Source organism: Aplidium turbinatum, chromosome 17 (genome assembly GCF_918807975.1).
Source record: "Aplidium turbinatum chromosome 17, kaAplTurb1.1, whole genome shotgun sequence".
NCBI lineage: Eukaryota > Metazoa > Chordata > Ascidiacea > Aplousobranchia > Polyclinidae > Aplidium > Aplidium turbinatum.
Window position 1 is genome coordinate 4,450,190 of NC_137488.1, and position 20,043 is coordinate 4,470,232.

Sequence of the window (20,043 nt, forward strand, 5' to 3'; positions counted from 1 at the left end):
CAATTAAACCAAGCTGAAAAAACAAACTTGATCAGAAAGCAAAACTAAAAATAACTGTTTTGAAATATGGTTAAAGGTTCTCAAGATGCAAGGGAATCGACCAAGTTAAAACAAAATCAATCTAATAAGATTTTACTTCAATTAAAATTGCACTGAAAGATTTTTTTCCGCTCAGTATTTAATGCATTACGATTTGAACACTAAAGCCTTAAAATACACAATATGGCACCGGCTAAGAACGTATTCGTCTGCTTTTTATCTTTTTAGTTATGCAATCATTACCACAATAAGTGAGAGGCTTTTAAACACCTGTCTTTTAAGGTGATCTTTCGTTTCCTTCAATTAGCTCGCTTCCTCATTGTGTTGAAAAACTCATTTCCGGAATTTTCTTCGTAGAAGCGAAAATCAGATTTCCGGATAAGTTCATGATGGATTTTTCATTCTTTGTTAATGTTTACGGAAACTTTGCGTGCTAAATGTGCTTTCCCTTGAAACCCGATTGTAAAAAAAAACAAAAGCAGGTGCATAATGCACCCATACATCAAATCACGAACGCAATTTACATTTTCCTTGGTTAAAGTTACAAACCACTGCTTATTGAAAGTAAAATTTTGAAATTGCAAATTTCTCGAAGAAAAACATCTTTTTTCATGTAAAAGACTATACTAAACGACTAATCTGTTTCAAAAAAGTACAAAATACACGCTTACGCATAACATATTCACATCAAGTGAATCTTCGTCATATTCGAATCTTTTGGAAAGCGTAGCAAGCAGCTTGGAAGCAAGATCGCCGTGCAATGCGGTGCGGTACAATGCTGTTCGATTTAAGGTCACAGTAGGCTACCTACCTTTTTGTTAGCCTCAAAGGAGTTCCAGATTACCTAAGTAGAAGGAGTGTCTGAGTGCATTGTGAATTTCCAACGCCGAAATCTATCTTGTTTCTCTTGGAGAGGCTGATCAATTGGGTTAACATGGAGCTGGAACAGACGTTTCAACCGCCCTGTCTACTTTATCTGTGTGACAGAGTTGTTGGTTTAACAGGCTGTATTGATAACAGTCGACCGTTTTGAAATTTCCTCGATGCACTTCGGGACAGGGTTTTACAATATTTGGCCCGGTTGTAAAAAAAATTGTGTTGAGAAATCAAGAACTTTCCCAGCCCACGTCTGCCGGTCAGAGAACTGTCGACGCTTACGGACTAAGTCAAGAACTGTCCATTCCTCAGCATCCAGAGTGAAACTGGCTGGTCTCTTCTAGTAGTGCAAGAGGAACAAGTGGTTAGTGGTGGTCCGGTCGGCCAGGAGTTTGTCCCAGTCGGCCAGGAGTTTGTCGTCACTGATTTTCAACTTTTTAATTCAACTTCAAAAATTCGGTTAATACGCAATGTGAATTTTGAAGTGTGCATCCTAAATATAGCCCAAAGCCGTACAGGAGCAAAAAATAAGTAACATGTTACCTAAACAAGATAAAGTTTGTCGAAATGTTATGCAGGGAAAGCCCCAAGATGAAGCAGCCATAGACTCCAGGCTTCTGTAATTTTCATTTTTATGTTATCAACTTTTGCTGACAATTTTGCCCCAAATTTTTTGTGGTGTTCCATTTTTTTGTAAGATCTGCGCCTGCATACAATTGGTCCATGGTCACTAAATACAGTAGTAAATAACTAAATGATAAAATGACTTAAATGCAGGATGTCTTATTGGATCCACACAACAGTTTTCTGAGACGTAGGAAAACCCGAACATTTTTTTAGAACAATACCTAAAATTGGTAAAACTTCGATTTGTGGGAAATGTGACAAAGAACATGCAAAAATGTCGCTTTGTGGTGACATACAAAGTTTAGGCTAAGGTCTACTATGCAAAGAATCATTATCATTTTGTGATTTCTTCCATTGAAAACAACATCGCAAGCATGAATCATAGAATTGAAAGCTTAACAAAGTTAAAAAGACCTAAACTACTATCCTTAGACATGCGCACGAGCACAAACGGCTCTTGTTAGATTATATAAAATAAACCAGTGGTTCTCAACTTGTTTGTTTTGGTAGACCTCTTTTGAAACCTTCAAAGCGATCACGGGACTCTAAAAAAATTGATTTTAATTTATTGTGTCTTCTAACAGAAACAAATGAAATACAGGAGAGTAAAATTTACAATATTGTCCTTACAATCACCTTACCGAGCTGCATTCTAGTACAATTATCTATTTTACACGTTACAATGCTCTAGCTCGATGTTGATGAGATAGTGACAATCTCATTTTGGTATTACAATATAAAAAGTGATTGATGCTCTTTGCAACAGGTTTTTGAAATGTTATAATGAATTTCTCTTTGAAAAATATGTTCTGCATTGCCACATATTAACATAAGGTGGCAAATGTTTCAACCAATTACAAAAATAAACCACAAACAATCTTTAAGTCGTAATTTATCAAACATGCTGCAAATTTAAAAACTTTTACAGAACCCCTGATAACATTTCGCGGACCCACGGTTGAGAACTGCTGGAATAGACAGTAGTTAAAAATGCCTGTTTTATTGTTTATATAACACTTCCTAGTAGCTTATCCAAGCGATGTAATGAAAGATCAAAATTCAAGCTGTTACTGTTTTTTGTTTATGCGTTAGTACCGTAGGCCTACATGAAAAGTGAACGATACATTTATTCCATTAGTTTGTGCTGTGAGTCAGCAGCCTACCGTAAAGGTGTTTATTGTTATTAAGCAAAGAAAATTTCTTTATAGCCTATCCTGACAATCATCGGAAAAAGTCTTTCCTGTGTGCGCTAAAAAGCGAATTTTCCGCTTCTTGCTGGTATTGTTGTCTGTGAATCATTTCATCCACTAAGTGCGCTGAATGGAAAGCAGTACTGAAGTACATTGCTTAATAGAGTGGCTCGTTTTTGAACTTTTTTTTTAAATTCTTTCGGGGTAGTGGGGAAATGGTGCTAATGAGTGAGAAAACGCTCATGACAAAATTTGAGATTTGTAAAAAAATGTCTTCAGCCTCCTCATGGGGCCCAAAAATCGAAAAATGGGGTCAAAAACGCAATTTTTTTTTTAAATATTTTTATTTTGGGTAGATACAATATTGTTCAGATATATCAAATTAACCTAAGAAAAAAAATTGGCGTCATTTGAACTATTCCTTCAGCTTCCTCACAGCTTCTGAAAATTTCCATTTTGCTGAAAATTTCGCATTTTTGTTTGTGGTTACATGATACATAATTGCGTTAGACATTTTTCCAGCTATAAAACGTCATTGTATTTCTCTTTATAGACCTGCCCTGAGCTGTTGCGTCATTTTTTAATGAAATTGGGTTAATTTGGTAGGAAAAAGTGACGTCTTTTATTTGAATTTACGTCACTGACGAAGTTTGTAGTTATGTAACCACAAACAAAAATGCGAAATTTTCAGTAAAATGAAAATTTTCAGAAGCTGTGAGGAAGCTGAAGGAATAGTTCAAATGACGCCAATTTTTTTTCTTAGGTTAATTTGATATATCTAAACAATATTGCATCTACCCAAACTAAAAATATTTTTAAAAAAAATTGCGTTTTTGACCCCATTTTTCGATTTTTGGGCCCCATGAGGAGGCTGAAGACATTTTTTTACAAATCTCAAATTTTGTCATGAGCGTTTTCTCACTCATTGGCACCATTTCCCCACTACCCCGAGAGAATTTAAAAAAAAAGTTCAAAAACGAGCCACCCTATTGCTTAAGCTCACACCACCAGAGCCAAAAAGCGCGGCTTTGATTTTGAGCTAATCACTTGATTGGTTACTATAGAATTAGTTTAAAAAGTTCATCTGTCCATCAGGCTCACAAAAGGTTGAAAAACACCAATAAAAAGGAGAAAATACAGTAAGACAAAATATTTACTTTTCTGAAATAGGACGTGATTTTGATTTTGTATCGAAAATTTTTGCAATATTTTCTTGATTTTATTACTTGGACTTGTACTGTTGTCAGCGTGTGATTAGTACCAGCTTACTTAGAATAAATTCTTCACCACTTGTCATGTTTGAATTTCATCCATACCTGACAATGCCGGGGCCATTTGTAAGATTTTAATTTAGTTGTAATTCTTATCTGAGCTAAACAACATAACTCTGATGTTTATTTTCTTTCAATCAACGTATTTGAAAAAATACCGTAGATGATGTCACCTGCGTTTTTTTGCGCGCGACAAAGCTAAATCGGAAAGTGCTACAAAGCGGAAACAAGCAATGATACCAAGAGAAAATGTTTAGTAGCTGAAAAGCGTCAGCTGTTGCAAAGCGACAATATCTCAGTGTCTGTTTTACATTATGTCAACCATTCACTGAGTGATATTAAAAGAAACGATTTGAAGAGGCCAAACTTGCAAGCTGGGATATGAACCAAGGCAATAACAGTGGCGGATTTAAGGCAAAAATTTAGGGGGCGCCAAAGAAGTATGAAACAACCTCGCCGCAAATGGCTTGGCAACAATTTTTGCGTTTTTATCAATAAAATTGCCTATCTAAGTCAGATAGGCTACCAGTCATTCCTACATCACAAATCAACACCACAAGTGACGATCAGTTGTAAAGTTGAGGCAATGCCATAATGCCGCTCGTGGCAATTAAAAGCAATAACGAACGTGAAATGATAATTTAGGTATTTTCCACTAAAACTTTAGGCTATACAACAGTGATTGCTCCAATCCAAGTGAATGAAAAAGGGTAACTACCAAAATCCATTTCAATAAATCACCAACCTGGAGTGCCTGAAACTCACTGGTGCATACCCCAAAAAACTGCATTATAAAAAACCATGGACTTCTAAATAGTAGAATCTGGACTGGAAACGCAGTGTAGGCTACAACAGTTGGCCAAAAAGTTACCAGTTCTTATTTTAGTGCTTTTTCAGTTGCTGCCCCACCCCTTCTCTTACAGTACCAGCACTGTACGAGTTAGGGTTATTCGCTAAGGGAGGTTTTTGGATACCTTAGTAACTAACCCTAAACTTGGCTGTTGGCCAACTGTTGGCCAACTGTTGTACCAACTGTTTGGCCAACTGTTGTACACTGCGTTTCCAGTCCAGATTCTACTATTTAGAAGTCCATGTAAAAAACTTTCAAGCGGTGAGGCCTAGGTGTACTTAGTACAAGTGAGTGGTACTCAGTTAAGATATTGCGAATAAAAAAATAATTCAAATATAAACAAAGCGCTTGCAGCAATAAGAGTCTACTACAGTATTTCTATTTTGTAGAATAAGCGAAATCGGGCCTATGCCCTATCAGCAAAATAAAATATTGCGACCTGACAATGATGCAATTGAGCAAAAGAACAATACTATTAAACTACTCATGCTGATTATGTTGCAAAAACGTCTCAATACGTAATTGTAATTTGTAACAACGTATAAAAATGACCTTAGATTTCCTCAAACAAGTAATTCGATCACAAACATGTTTTGAATAAAATACGTAATAAATTTAGCAGAGATGAGTTCAAGACCAGATCCAGCTTTACTGTCCAAAAGGTTGATGTACGGCATTCCATCCTATCTCTCTGCCTAAACTGCCATAAAATCTGGATTGCTACCATGCATTATATTATTTAAACTTGAGTTAAAAAAAGTTTCGTTATTAGTATTCTATATAATGTCCATTGTCTCTTGTACCGTTATCAGCGGTTATTAGCGGTTAGTAGGTCTACTTGCCGAAACTAAACATCACGCATTGTTTTACGTTAGTAAAATTGAAATTTACAAGTTAAAGCTTAGCATAAAATGGAAATTTGCATGCAGACATAAAAAAATAAATTGGAATTTTAGGGGCGCCGCGGCACCCCGGCGCCATAGGTAAATCTGCTCCTGGGCAACAACGACTGAAAAAAGACTGTGATTTGCGGGTAAAATTTGTGAGTTTAGTAGACAAGCGCATGCGCATTGCACTCCTGCTACCCCTATATGTATTTTTCATTAACTGTAAACCATAAAGACTAAAATTGCACAAACTATATTTGTTACCTTGGAATCCACTTGCTTATGAAGCATTTTTATTTGCAAAACATCAACGTTGTTGATAAAAAGTTTTTCATTGGAGAACATAAACTTTGCTACACATAAACCTTTGAATGTGAAGTTATTGGTCGTCCTGAAGATTCGTCAACCCAAACACGTCGTAACAAATTCATCACTTGCATATATACCGGCTACAAGGCGGAAGCATAAAAAGGCATTTGAACAGTAAAATTTCACTGCGCACTTATTGCAAAATAGCCATATCCAGAGAGCAAATCAACCGTTTTTTACATTGATTGAACTTCTGCAATCGTTGAATCAATGTAAAAAAACGGTTAATTTGCTGTCTGGAATAAGGAAAAAAGAACTTTGTCATTAAGCTGGACATTTGCAGCGCGATCAAAAACATTAGAAAGCAGCAAATGAAATATTGCCTTCTTTGTCCAATGTAGCAGCTGTTGAGCATAATTATCTTCCAAAAACATTGTGAGGTTTCCCTTCAGCAGTAGTCTTGTAACAAGCTAGACTGAAAACTTGTATCATTTTAATTCGAAACCTTAGCAATAGAATGGAAGTTTAACAGACATGCACAATTGCACATTAGTGTAAAATGTAACCTGCGACCATATTTATCATGTTTATGGAGATATGATTTATATTCATTTGGAGAATGGCTTATTTATGATGAGTATAATGTTACCTGGCAAAAAATTAACTTCACAGCAAGAAAATTTAACGATAAATTTGTTCAGTGGTACAATTAAATAACAAATTAACAGGACATCATGAAAAGTAAATGGCTAACTAAAGAAACATTTTGTGAACAAGTGCAAATAATATGAATACATTTTTGGCAACTATAAAGTCACAACTGTAAACTTGCAAACTATAGACATCGTTGAATCAACTACAACTGAAAAAGTCTATTTTCAAATTAGGTTTGAAATGATCGCAACTTCTGTCATGATTGGATTACGTTTAAAAAATACTTGTACTACGTTTTCGTTAAAGTGTCAACTTTATTGCATCATAAGAAGATAACATAGCCCTGCAATTATTACGAAAAACTTCAAATGTGATTGTAAATCAGAAATAAAGCGTTTCAAATACCAATATATTTATACTACGTTTATTTACTGCAAACTTTGAGACAATAAAATTGTGAATTAAAATTATCTAAATTTCTTTTTCTTTCTTGGAGATTCATTTTTCTTCAGAATATAGTATATCCAAAAATCTTCTCCGCACTACTTTGTGTATGGTATTTCTGCAATAAAAATAAATTTATGTAAAAAATCGAAGTTCAAAAATATTTTCAAACTGAATAAAAAAGAAATATCATTTGCTCATTAAAATAATGTTGTAATGATGAAAAAGTAGGTTATGCTAAAAAGTAAAATACTATCTATATATTGTCATAATACAGTAGATACAAAGAAATTAGAAAATTGTGATAATGCTGCACTTATTATGAGTTTCATTTAGAAGAAGCTATAATGAGTTATTATAAAGCAACTGATGGCTTAAAACTTAATTTTCTTAAGTTGACAAAAGCATTTCTTTAAAATTATAAGTTGAATACAATTGAATAAACGATTTATTGCCTGAAAATTACGACTCACCTCATTTCGGCTCTACTCAGTCGACTTGTCAGATTTTACTACAAAAACAGAGATGAAGATTAACGCATAGCCCACAGTGATCCTACGTTTTATGACATTACATGATTATCAAAAAGATCTTACCGAAAGATGCTCTTGTACATAACGGTATTTGGACAAAGAAAGTAAAGCTTACAACAGCGCAATGATATGTTTAAAAACTGAACACACAATGAAAAAGGAAATTTACACATACGAACAGCATATGGAAATACAGCCTGGTTTAAAATTGAGAAAGGAACACGCCAAGGGTGCATTTTATCTCCTTCTCTAGGCTCAAAAATAAGCTGGGACTCTAATAACTCACCAGAGATAAGGAGAAGAATAGCGCTGAGAAAAAATGCATTTGTTGGAATGAATAGCATTTGAAAGAGCAAGGATGTAAAATTAGAAACAAAAAAGAAGCTGATCAAAACTATAATATTCCCAATTGCAACTTACGGATGCGAAACATGGACAATGAACAAAACAGACAGAAGAAAGATTGACGCATTTGAATTGTGGTGTTGGAGAAGGTTACTGCGTTTTCCTTGGACAGCCAAAGTAACAAATGAGAAAAATTCTCGGACAAATTAAACCGGACATCCCTAGAAGCTTGAATCGTCAGGGAGAAACTTTCATATTTTGGCCACATAATGAGAAGCAAATCAATGGAAAATGATATCATGCTTGGTTTGGTCAGCGGAGGAAGAGGAAAGGGGCGCCCAAAAACAAGATGGCTTGACACAATCGTGAATTGTAGTGCATGAATTGTAGGAGGCTGCGTGGGATCGAGAGATGTGGAGAAAGATGACATACAGAGTGACCGAGAGTCGTAAACGACTCAACGGATGAAGAAGAAGAAGAAGAAGAAGATACAATTAGTATCAGCAAACTATGGCTGTTTGATGGAAGTCCATATACGAAAGCTCAAGAGGTATGTCGACATACCTCAAAGGAATGATAATAATAATAATGCTTTTTTTAAATAGCATATCGTACAATGCGTTGCTCAGCGCTTTAGACAGCAGACAGTGTCAGTGTGGCCGTATAGAGGCGCAACTGAGTACATTATTACCCGAATCCATTCCGTTGCTCAGTGCCAAGCAGGAATTAGATTCAGTACCATTTTTACAAAGTCTTTGGTATGACCCGACAGGGTATCAAACCCATGTCTACGGATTCAGAGGCAGACGCACTAACCACTTAGATGCAAGGTTAGATGATAAATCCAATAATGCAATATTTTATCGAAATGAACAAGGGTATCTTTCCTGTTTTTGCAAGGGTACATAATTGTTTGTTTAATTTTTGGGAGTTTTTGTCCTTGTACTGAAAAAGTCTCTGAAAGGTTATACTTGGCAGTTTTTCAGACTTGTAGAGGCTTTCAATCAGTCCTGGCGCAAGCCATATCACCCAGATTGACGGAACAAGGTTCCTGCTCGTTGAAGTGTTGTCTGCGAAATATTCCATCTACTAGATGCTGCTAAACGAAGAGCAGTCCTTAAAATGCGTTGTTCAAGCGCACTACCCGAGAGTGGAACCAGCGCCGCTTGATCATGAGGTTCGTTTGTGCGCAAAGTTGGGTGATTTGAGCAACTAGATTATCGTGGTAAACTGTAAAATATTATGAATATTTTATACCCGTTCTTGACACATTCCGTTGTTTGATTTAGAAATCTAATTCTGCACTTACTTGCTTTGCAGAAGAATCTGACTTTGTAAACCTGGCAACTTCCAACCGGTTGGTCTTTTCCTCGACATGCAAAGCCTGAGGTGGCACTGAACTGAACAAACACTTCACCGCTTTTTCTGGCAGGAATCTGCAACATATCATGTGTTAAAAAAGAACTTGGGACAGTGCCTCATTTAAAATGCGTTTCGTTTGCTTAAATGTTAATGTCTTGGCTAGAATAGCGTTAAGAGTTTGCTTTATTCTGTTTACAATTGAACAATTTCAGAGCCATTTAAAATTCATGCACTAATCGTGAAGTCTGCAGCGTCATAACTTTTGCCAGAAGTCGCTAAACTTTAAAGCGCAACTAGAGACAAGGTGAATCATGAGCACCCGTGGAAAAACTGTTTCTTGATAAACACATGTTTCCACGCCAGGGTTACTTGGTGCGTAATAATCCTGATTATTATAGAAGTGATTGCCAGCGAAACCGAATGTTCACAAGATTATCAGGATCATCTCAGTTGGCAAATCAGTCGTTTTTTACATTGATTCAACGTCGGAAGACATTGAACCGATGGAAGAAAGGTTGAGTTTGCTGACTGCGACGGCATTGCAGGAAGTTAAACAAAGGAAAGATAAGTGACAGGAAATGCTGACAAACTATTGCCGGTGTAACCGCACTCTTGCCAAGCTTCTATCTAGAATAGGCCAACATTGAATTCTCTACAATAAGCTGGAGTTCTGCAACTTCGAGATGTGTTTAAAACAAGTCAAGCAACTTACCCCGTTTTTGGTAAAGACTTGGATAGCTATCGGTTGAAAGCACGTTCTTGGAGGCTCAATAGCTGGGGTGTTTTTGTTTGGAAGAAGTGGCTGCCTGTAATTTTCCCATGCGCTCCAAGATCCTAAAAATACGATGTTTTATATTCACAATACGACTAACCAAAACGTGGCGGAGCTAAAAGCGTTTCAAAGTATGTCACTCGATTTTTTTATTCATTTAAGTCAGTTTTCCGAAATGCTTTGCTCTTATTTTTCCTTCTAATGTCAACGAACCTCTGCTGACATCCGCGTTAGGATAATCCGTTCCTCTGATGGTACCGGAGGGACAACTGTATCGGAACTGTTTGTTCCCTTGGATGGTGCGTTCCTCTGATCCGACAGGGTCTTCACAGACATCATCAGGACGGATTTGCAACAAGTAATTGAGAAGCCTCTCTGAGCTGCCGAATACATTAGTCCGGTAGATTGATGGAAACCATTGCGTTGTCTCTGTGCTAATTTCTGCAAATAAAATGACAGAGAAATAACTTTTTTGAAACTGGGCGTGTTACAGGAAGATAAAATTATCCCAACAAGTTCTAGCGTTTGTGGTGGAATTAAAGATAATGTACGTAAGTAATTAAAGCTTCACATTTCATTTACATACATTAACCACGCATGGGTGAGCATATTTTCAATAAATTATCATTTTCATAGATCTGCTATGCTCCATTTATCAAACTGAAATATTTGCAAGCATAGCTGCTTCTTAAAATCCAAAACACCGAAAAAAATTCTCAATTTTTTTAATCTCTGTGTTGAATGTTTAACGACAGATGAGTGCGCCTGCACGCCACTCAAACGAACGTCGACGGTTCGACACTTATTTACATCACTCGCTTGCATTTTGAAACGACACTTAATCACATGCCTAAAGATTGACTTGCTTCAATTTTTAATGATTCTCACCCGTCTGAAGAGCACTAAAGGATGGCGTCTTCCACGCATTCAAACTCATGCCAATATTTGGTTCGCAATACGTCCTTTCATTTCCTCTTAAACTGGACAACCGGAAGGGGTTCGGCTGAACCGAGGCCATGTCATCAAGTACACAAAGAAGTCGGGAAAGCGTAAAGTTACGAATTGCTTGAAGTTGATCTAAAATAGAAAACAGGTGGTCACGATCTTATAAGAAACAATGGTGGTTTTAATACCATAGCCTATGTACCTTCTACACACATTAACTGATAAATAAATCTATGTCACTTCTTTAGTTTTTACACAACCCACTGAGAAGAAGGTGCAAGACCAAATGACACTAGTTTTGTGCATCTTTGACAGGTTAGTGTTATACTTTATGTACTGTGCCACTTACTGTATTTTTGTAATTTACTAAGCTTTGTATAATTTAAAGGGTGTGATCCTAATTGCAGGCTAAACCACACTAATATCTAGATAAAGCAAATTTCATGTTCACCATTTGCGCAGTTTATACATATCATAAGCTTTTACTATTCTTTTTAATTGTTTAATCAACCAAAATGAAGTAATAATGAGGAACCAAATGCAATAGCACAAGACTTCAAGCTATAGACTTCCTTTTGATTAAATATTTCAAAATTGTTCTTATAAAAGAACTTGTTACAGTAAATAACGGCACCTGGAGTAAAAACAGCAAGACCACCACCATTCTCATGCCACAGTCTATCTCCTTTCCTGATGTCTCTGTATTGGTAGCCGAGGATGCAGGAGAAAGTTGGACCAAATAATCCTCCTTGAACAGGGGACTCGGCAAGTCCAGCGATGAAAAGATCAACATCATCAACTTTCCTGAGAAGGAAATTTTAGAATATCAGAGCAAAGAAAAATTTTGGTGTTTGCTGCAACGCATTGTGCTGTTCCTATGGATGATATGAACCAGATCTGCAGTACATGAACTCAACCTATCAAACAGACTTTACATCAATACAATCATAAAACATAAGCTACAAGAATGAGTATTAAAAAAGGTTAATAAAGCTCTTAATGAAACTACAAAATGTGACAACATTTTTCCAAAGTGTTTACAGAAAATGTTTTGTTTTATAAAATGAAGCACCCTTATACCTGTAAAGGGTTTGCAATCTTTTACGAGGAGTAAAAGCAATTTCTTCGAAGTTATTGAAAATCTTTGCTCTTTTCAAGCCGCAGAATTCACGATAACTGTTGTAGCCTGGAAGACCATGGTCTCTGCCTCTTTGTAAGTTACGGGCCATCAAGTCTTCTCCAAATTGACCTAAATAAGTCATAAATTAAGTTGTGAAAAATATTGTACGACCATAGAAGCTACCATAAGGTCACTAAAAACGGTGTTGAGTTTTGCGACCACTCAGTTATATAATCGTAAAGAAACGAAATATAGACTCCACTGAAACTTCATCATGTAAAGAGTCGAACAACTTTTGAACATACTTGATTTATTTTGTTTTGGGTTAAATAACTAAAATTACCGAGGGCGAGATTAGTCATCTTTTCAGAAAAACAAGTTGAAATATCATATTTCCTTAGTTGCAATCTACACAGCAGAACGCCTACACTCACAAGTAGGCTAACTGGACTAATACCACTCCACCGTAGCAATCAATACGTTTAAAAAAAATGCTAAACCCAAAAGTCTTCAGAATGTGACTTGCCTAGACTTAACCGTTACTTAGTGTCATCTTTTGGAGTCAATTATTGGAAGGTTAGGAAACACAATTTTGTAAAAAAGTTTGTGCAGTAATGACTAAAATAAAACAATACAGATGTTGAATTACCAGAGGGAGCAAACAAGAAATCATGGAGGTCCGATACAAAACTTGTGTCTACTATCTCTGTGGCATCTGACGTCAGACCTCTAAGTATGGAATTTGCCCCTCCATTTGCGGTTGTAAAAAGAGGCTCGGCGTTGAAGAACCTGTTGCAAACGATTTTATAAATGTATTGCATACTATATTGATAGTCCCATTAATGTTTGATGCATATTTATAGTAACTATGTTTGCATTTCATGTTTTATGCACACTCAATGAAAACAGTTTTAATGTACAGACTAAATAACTTTTTAAAGAGATACATTTGTATTGTATTTTAGATTGATTGGATGTTTTTTTTGGGGGGGATTCTTATCTTCAAACTGAGAGCAGCTTCTTTGAGAACTTAATCCTGGCAGTTTCGTAAACAAAGGTTTGAATGATTGGTGCAGATTCGGTCACCGAGATTGACAGAGTGCAGTAATTTGAGCTTGCAAAGGTATTGTCTGTGAATTAGTCCATTTGCTAGATGCAGCTGAATAGAAAACTGCCGTGGAAACGGGTTGCACAAGAACAGTAGCGATTTAATCAAAGATTTAAAACAACAGTGATTTAATAAAAGAATTATGCAGTAGGCCAGGAGTGATTCATAACGATGTAAGGTTTAGATCGAAGTAAGTGACACAAGAAACAATCACTTACAAATTTTTCAATTCCAAGGCACTTCCTTGTGGTTCTTTATATTCATAATTGGGTCTTGTCAAAGGTGATGTGACAAGAGTGTGTCCGAATCTCATGGCGGCCGTGGCGAAAGCATTCGATGTTGTGGCGTCAAAGGAAGCATCGTATCCGTGCCAGTATCCCTAAAAATAACGACGAATTACTTGCCGTAAAAGAAAGCTGGAGAGACTTTTAACAGGTGTACAGAAGAACCAAACTCTTTTTACGAAGCCACTTGAACAAAATTGGTCAAAGGTTCAAACGAGTTCAAGCAAAACGAAAACGTTATTGAGAAATTCAAATGTTGTAAACCGGAGGAAAAAGGTGACATGTCTGCAGCACCAATCGTCTAGATTCACTTTGCTATTGTTTAACGTTGGCGGTTTGTTAAAAATCACGTGTGCATTTTGAATATACACCTCAACATCATTTTACATTTAGTTTTATTCTGACTTACGCTCGTGACATTGACGAAGGCACTTCCTCAGGCATTAAATGTAAAAAGATGCTACACTATTCTGGTGTAAAATAAGCTAAACAATCATAACGTGTTTTAAGTTGCAAATGCAAAGTATCACTTATTCTTCGCACCCTACTTCGCACTTGCAGTAGGCTACCTTGTGATAGTTTGGCTTATTTATAACCAGACGAATGTACAGTGCCATGTGTTTACTTAAAGCTCATTGGCATAAAATTGAACAACATACTTTTAAAAAGCCAGCAAAATTTAAGGCAATGACATTCTCTAATTATCCTAGTTAGATTTTTTACATGCGGCTTATTAGCAAACGATCATTATACAACGGCTTTGGTATTGGAATAAAGTTTTATATCTATAGTCACCTTATCGGCCAACTCGAGATCGAAACGTTTCATGTAGTCACTGCCAAGAACTTCGGGAAGAAACTCAGCGTATGTGATACGCTGGGTGACAGCTGATACGATCAATCTTGCGGTCTAGAAAAAAACATATTGAAAAGATCACTTGGCAGCACGTTTTGTATTGGCCATAATCTCAAGCAACTATAGCAGATATACAGCATTCGTTATAGCACATAACTGGGGAACTGTGTTCCGACAGCACAGTGCAAACCACTACTACCACAGCGAACTCGCAGCATCAGGCTAAAACAAGTTGTCAGTATCCACATTGTGAAGTAAGCAACGATCATGCTGCTAAAAACGAAGCACAATCAATTGCATAGTTGATATATTTTTAACAGAGGATTATATTTCGAGATCTTGCAAGCCACTGTTGCAGGTTTTGGGCAATACAAAAATTAATTGCACTTCTGAAGGTGAAGTTTTAGGCTGACCAGAAAATGTAATCAGAAAACCGTTAGCCTATGATAAAATAGCGTCAGTTAACATGCACAGCCATACTGAACAAAATGCAATATGCTCTCAACAATCTTCCAATGTACCTCAATCCGCTCTTGCCGCGACTGCTTAGGATTAATCTGGAACAAGCCATCAACAATTTTGTTGTGGAATCGCAAAAACAAAGTGTGGAAGGAAGATAGAGCGGTATTCTCGTTAACCCGGTCGTCCCCTTTAAAAGACAATCATTTGCAGGATTTTTTTGTTGTATATTTTCGTCACATTAGGTGATCTTTAATGTTAGACTGCAGGTACTTTAACATTAAAAACAATGGTTACCTTATTTTTTAGATAAAAATTTGAAATAACCAAAATATAGGTTATGCTTGGGTGCACACAGTATCGAAATAGAAGTCCCAACAGTTGTGACCTAACTACAAAGAAAATCAGGAGAACAAAGGAAATTGTTTGGGATGCAACCGTCATTCAACATGAATTACAATACTATTAAAATCTTGTGATAAGAGTAAAACATATTTTTTTGGGAAAAGCAATATAAAATGGGGAGTTCCCCAACCCCGTGGCTACGTCCCTGCTAGTTTTGCTCTAAAAACAACCAGACATGCTACCTGCCACAAAGCAAGATGTGTTTGTAGGCTTGTGGAGATGAGCAGGGCAATCTTCCTCGTGCAAGCGGAACTTTACTTGGGATTGAAGAGGCAAAGCTGGGTCTTGCAATGTGGCATGACCGTAAGGTTCAAGCTCACCAACTTTTAGTTTTCCAACATCTACAAAACAATTGATTTGTTACACCTTAGACTCAGTATTTAATTTTAAGCAGACCAAAATGCTTTGAGCATGCTGATTTCACATGATGAAAGAGTCCCATACCTTTACGTGTTTGTCCCGGCAAGTACCAACTTGGAAAACTAAACTTGCTAGGCTACAACTGTTGCTTTTGCAAATGTAAATTGGTTACCTGAGGTGTTGTCCAGTAAATCCATAAACCTGGCTTCGCTGTTACCGTAGACAGTACCAGCATCAATGTATGGAGTGAGATCGTTGGGTTGTTCTCGAATAGTATCAGGGCTGCCTGTTGTTATGATAACAATTGATGATCAGTTAGTTCACCTGTCAAACTTTCAAGCAAACGCTGACACCTAACAAGTTTGTGGTTTGGATTTTCTGTAATGAAGTCCAAGACAGCAAAGCAACTGTTTTTTACATTCATTCAACGTCTGTAGACGTAGAATCAATGTTAAAAATCAAATATTCAAATCAAAATTAATATCAAAAAACGGTCGATTTCCTGTCTGGGTTATATCGTATCACAAAGGGTCTAAGAAAAGAATATCAATTTTAAGAAGAAGCTTCCATCAAGAAGGTCCCACCATGGCCCCTTCTAACATCTGTAGTCGTCCATGGTCCCACCAACCAGGTTAGATTATTATTGAAACAATCTACAAACTATATTCAAGGAAAACATACGACGAGTCCAAATTACATCAAGTTATCTTGTTGCATATCGAGATGTGCAGCACGACAACTTGATGTAATTTGGACTCGTGGTATATTTTCCTTGACTGTAAAATTACCAGACAGTGCATCGTATGGATCCGTAATTGGGTTTCTCTCTAACACCAGCTTTCTGGGAGTGCAGTTGTTCTTTACGTTATATTGCCTACCTCATTATTTTTGCGATCTACAAACCGCTTAATTGAAGTTTAAAAACATGTTGATTGATTAATGGAAGTATTTGCAGTAGATAATTTTGGAAAGTGATAATAATTTATCCGCTAGGTAGAGCAGCTGAGTAACTTTTCGTTTTTCGATTCCAGGAAATATGCGTAAGAAGAAACATTGAAAAGTAAGTCAACTAGGAAATGACGTAGTAAAGGTTTGTTTGCTTACATTGAAGATCTGGTACTGGTTGTGTTCGAACCAGGGGTAAGCATTCTCTTCTGTCCTTCCCTTCGCCTCTTATTTGGTCGTATGAAGGGATAGCAATGTTGTAGCAGATGGGGTCGTTTGTGCTGCAGTCAGCGCAGTCAACAATTACTGCAAAACAGAAATGGAATCACTGTAAAAATTGTTTGTTATTTTGTGCAAAATTGCACAACCGAAGACATCCAGACCATCAAACGTTTGTGGATGTCTACTAACGTTGAAACAATGTAGCAATAACAACCTTTCTTGGCTAGAATGCTTATGAAAAAACTGTTGTTCAGCAAAAATAACAAAACAGTGCGTGTTGTTTGCATAACTGCAACGAAAGCCTAATTATTTTAAACTGTGGTAACTTCGACTACCTGTGTATTGTGTAATAAATAAATAAAGACATTGTACTTCCAAAACAACGTTCTAGCATTATAGCGTTTTTGAATAGGAACACTATTTTGCACTACTCACAAAAACATTACGTCGTACAATGTTGCTTTATTGTTTGAACATTTCCTTTCAAACAAAGCAATGGATTTACCAAGTGATGCATTGCATTGTGAAATGCCATCATACCTTCATTTAAAGGTGTAAGAGTGACGTCATGGGCTAGAAACTGCCCCCAAATCACCAAAGTATGAGTATGGAGAGTTGATTTAGGAGTGCCAGTGTCTTGCATATCTGCTGACACCTTGCGGGCAGAAGGGAGCGGGTCTCCTCTTGTATTTCTTCTTGGTTCATCTGTAATTGAAGAGAAGTCAGTCTTACTGACATTGTAAGTACATTGTACGATTTAACAAATAAGGTACCAGGATTAAATTAACTAAGTGCAAGTTTAATGTGTAGGTCATGTTACGTAATACGTATTCCAAAGTTGCATAAAACTTTTCCGAAAATAGTCACAATAAAGTTTTCCAAAGTTAAACACAACGTCCAATTACGTAATGAATTTGTGCACTTTTATGTCCAGAGAAAGGTTTATACTGTAACAACAAGTAGAATCATAAAAGAATATTGTTACGATAGCTTTCTTAAAGTGTCGAAAACCATGAATAGCAACCAATAGCAAAGGTTATCATATCCAAAGGAAACCGACCCTCGTCATTTTGCTGTCTGGGTCGGTTTCGGGAACACTGGGTTGTTAAAAAAGCGTTGTAACGCCCAAACACTTTTGCAAAACTTTTTCTTATGAGTGCTAAACATGTAAACTATCAATAAACTGAATTTCAAGTTCATACTTTTGCCATCAGAGTAAGCAGCCGGGACAAGTCTCTTGTGAGGGCGGCCTACTTGTCCAATGGCGCCATCCAGTGGATTATTACAGCTTCCATCAGCGGTGTAGAATCTGGTGAAGTTTGTACTTAAAATTTTAGGTTTAGTTTTTGAGACAATACAACTACATAGAAAAAAATTGGAAGCCTGTTAACAGTTTCACGATCAACCAACCACCTTCCTCACTTTTCTGTTAAGGTAAGTTGTCTTGACTACAGTAGGTACCTCCAGCAACAACTCATTTTTTACCTTCCAGCTTGAGCAGGGCAATCTGGTTTAGGAAGACATTCCCGGTACCCCGAAGGAGAGGAAAAAGTGCTCAAGGCCGCTGGAACTGCATCTCCTAAGACGATAACAAGAATTTATTTGTGATAGAACGATACGGTAAAATCATTACATTTTTTTCTGAGAGTAAAAATAGGATTAGAAATGATTACAGCAGAAGCTTAATAAACTGTGGCTGTAGGTGTAACTGATGAAAACGGAGAACTTTTTTGACATAAACCTTATCTACAAATCAGCTTCAATTTCGTTTAGGCTACTTGGCAATTATTTCAACCAACAACCTCTTACTTACCTTCTGATTGGGCAGTCACAAAGCTGTTTTGTGCCAGCAAAACAAGAAGAAATGCACAAGTTGCGATTGTGCGCATACTTTTATTCATTATCTTACGAACGATAAAAAGTTTCAGATAAATTCAAGCCTTAGCAGATCTGAAATAAGAATAGCTCACATACCAAACAGGGGTTTGCTTTATTTACAACGTTGGTTGATTAATTATTATAGAACACTCTGATACAGTATAGTTAGTTAACTAATAATTAAAATTAATTAACTGCATTAATGGTTTTCGGAATAAGTAAATATAGTTCACATCTAAGCAGTATCATGCATTTGTTAGACCATGAATACAGAACTTTATCTTTAAATTAAGTGAAATTTTTTTAAATAATTAGTTTTCTCCACAAAACAATTCTGCCAATTTTTATGTCAAAACGTAGTAACCTATCATTGAAATGTCTACTTTTTTCGAATAAAATATGAGATGATTTCAGCGGTAACTTTTTAATGTGCTAATACTTTCAACCCAATGATGAACAAAACCACCGCTACAAAAAATTTTTTACAAGCATGCTCCCACCGTAAACCTCTTGCTCTGATTTGTTGGAATGAGTTGGTCTCGGTTCCTGAGTCCTTTATATCCTGCAGATGATCTGCTGCGTAAACATTTACCAAGATGAAAGTTACGAGAAATGCAGTAAATAAAAGCGTTGAATCATTGGAACAAAATTTCTTCGAAAATTTTTTTTTCTCTCTCATTATGTATTCCGGATTGGTTAACGAGCTTTAAAACTTTGACCTATATTTACTGTGTTGAAACGTTACGCAACCTTAAATTAAATTCTACTGACAACTCAGCCAATGCTTCCAAGATTCGGCAAATTTTTCATAAAATTTAGTTTTTAAACTATAAAAAATTTTGATGTATTTTATAAAAGCGATGTATTGGACAAAAGCGCCAATTGCTTAAATTAGGAACTACATTAAACACAACAGCTTCATTGTAAAATATGTAGCCTGTCTTGAATACTTCCTTCTGCTCGGTGATAGTTGTCAAAATGCTATGACAATAAAATTATGAAGAACAAATTACATTATTTCGTTTTAATCCCAAAAGTTGGTTTATCGCCGCTATTTGAGTTTCTAGCTTCCGCAATTAAACCTTTATGACCGTAACCTTGTTCTATATCAACAATCCACTTAAACATGTATCCACTCTGCTTGTTTACGTAGACTTTAGATCAGATAGAAAGTATGTGGCCTGTTTTTGCGATGATTATTATAAATAACAACGTTCATCTGCACTGCACGATTTGTCAGTATTTTGTGGAGGTTGGTAGGTAGGTAGGTAGGTAGGCTATAGCCTACTGTATATTGGTGTAC

General features: G+C 36.4%; 1 protein-coding gene across 1 annotated transcript; it reads right to left on the reverse strand.

The window, feature by feature from the left end:
• Window positions 1–6,013: 6,013 nt before the first annotated feature.
• On the reverse strand, window positions 6,014–18,813 carry LOC145786584 (immunomodulatory peroxidase-like). The gene is made up of 19 exons (XM_082598266.1): window positions 18,676–18,813; window positions 18,348–18,441; window positions 18,065–18,171; window positions 17,403–17,567; window positions 16,800–16,946; window positions 15,868–15,981; window positions 15,518–15,676; window positions 14,993–15,120; window positions 14,412–14,525; window positions 13,551–13,711; window positions 12,874–13,013; window positions 12,185–12,353; window positions 11,739–11,908; window positions 11,048–11,236; window positions 10,373–10,600; window positions 10,100–10,221; window positions 9,335–9,461; window positions 7,621–7,658; window positions 6,014–7,265 (listed from the first exon to the last, which is right to left on the reverse strand). Exons 1-18 carry the CDS (start codon window positions 18,761–18,763, stop codon window positions 7,633–7,635), a joined length of 2,448 nt encoding a protein of 815 aa, XP_082454392.1. The 5' UTR covers window positions 18,764–18,813; the 3' UTR covers window positions 6,014–7,265; window positions 7,621–7,632.
• Between the last annotated feature and the right edge of the window lie 1,230 nt (window positions 18,814–20,043).

Coding starts and splice junctions, on each gene's coding strand:
- LOC145786584 (XM_082598266.1), bottom strand. CDS start 18,763: ATGAATAAAAGTATGCGCACAATCGCAACTTGTGCATTTCTTCTTGTT. Junction 14,526..14,992: donor CGCGGCAAGAGCGGATTGAG/GTACATTGGAAG, acceptor GTTTTTTTCTAG/ACCGCAAGATTGATCGTATC. Junction 13,712..14,411: donor ATCTCGAGTTGGCCGATAAG/GTGACTATAGAT, acceptor CGTTATTTTTAG/GGATACTGGCACGGATACGA.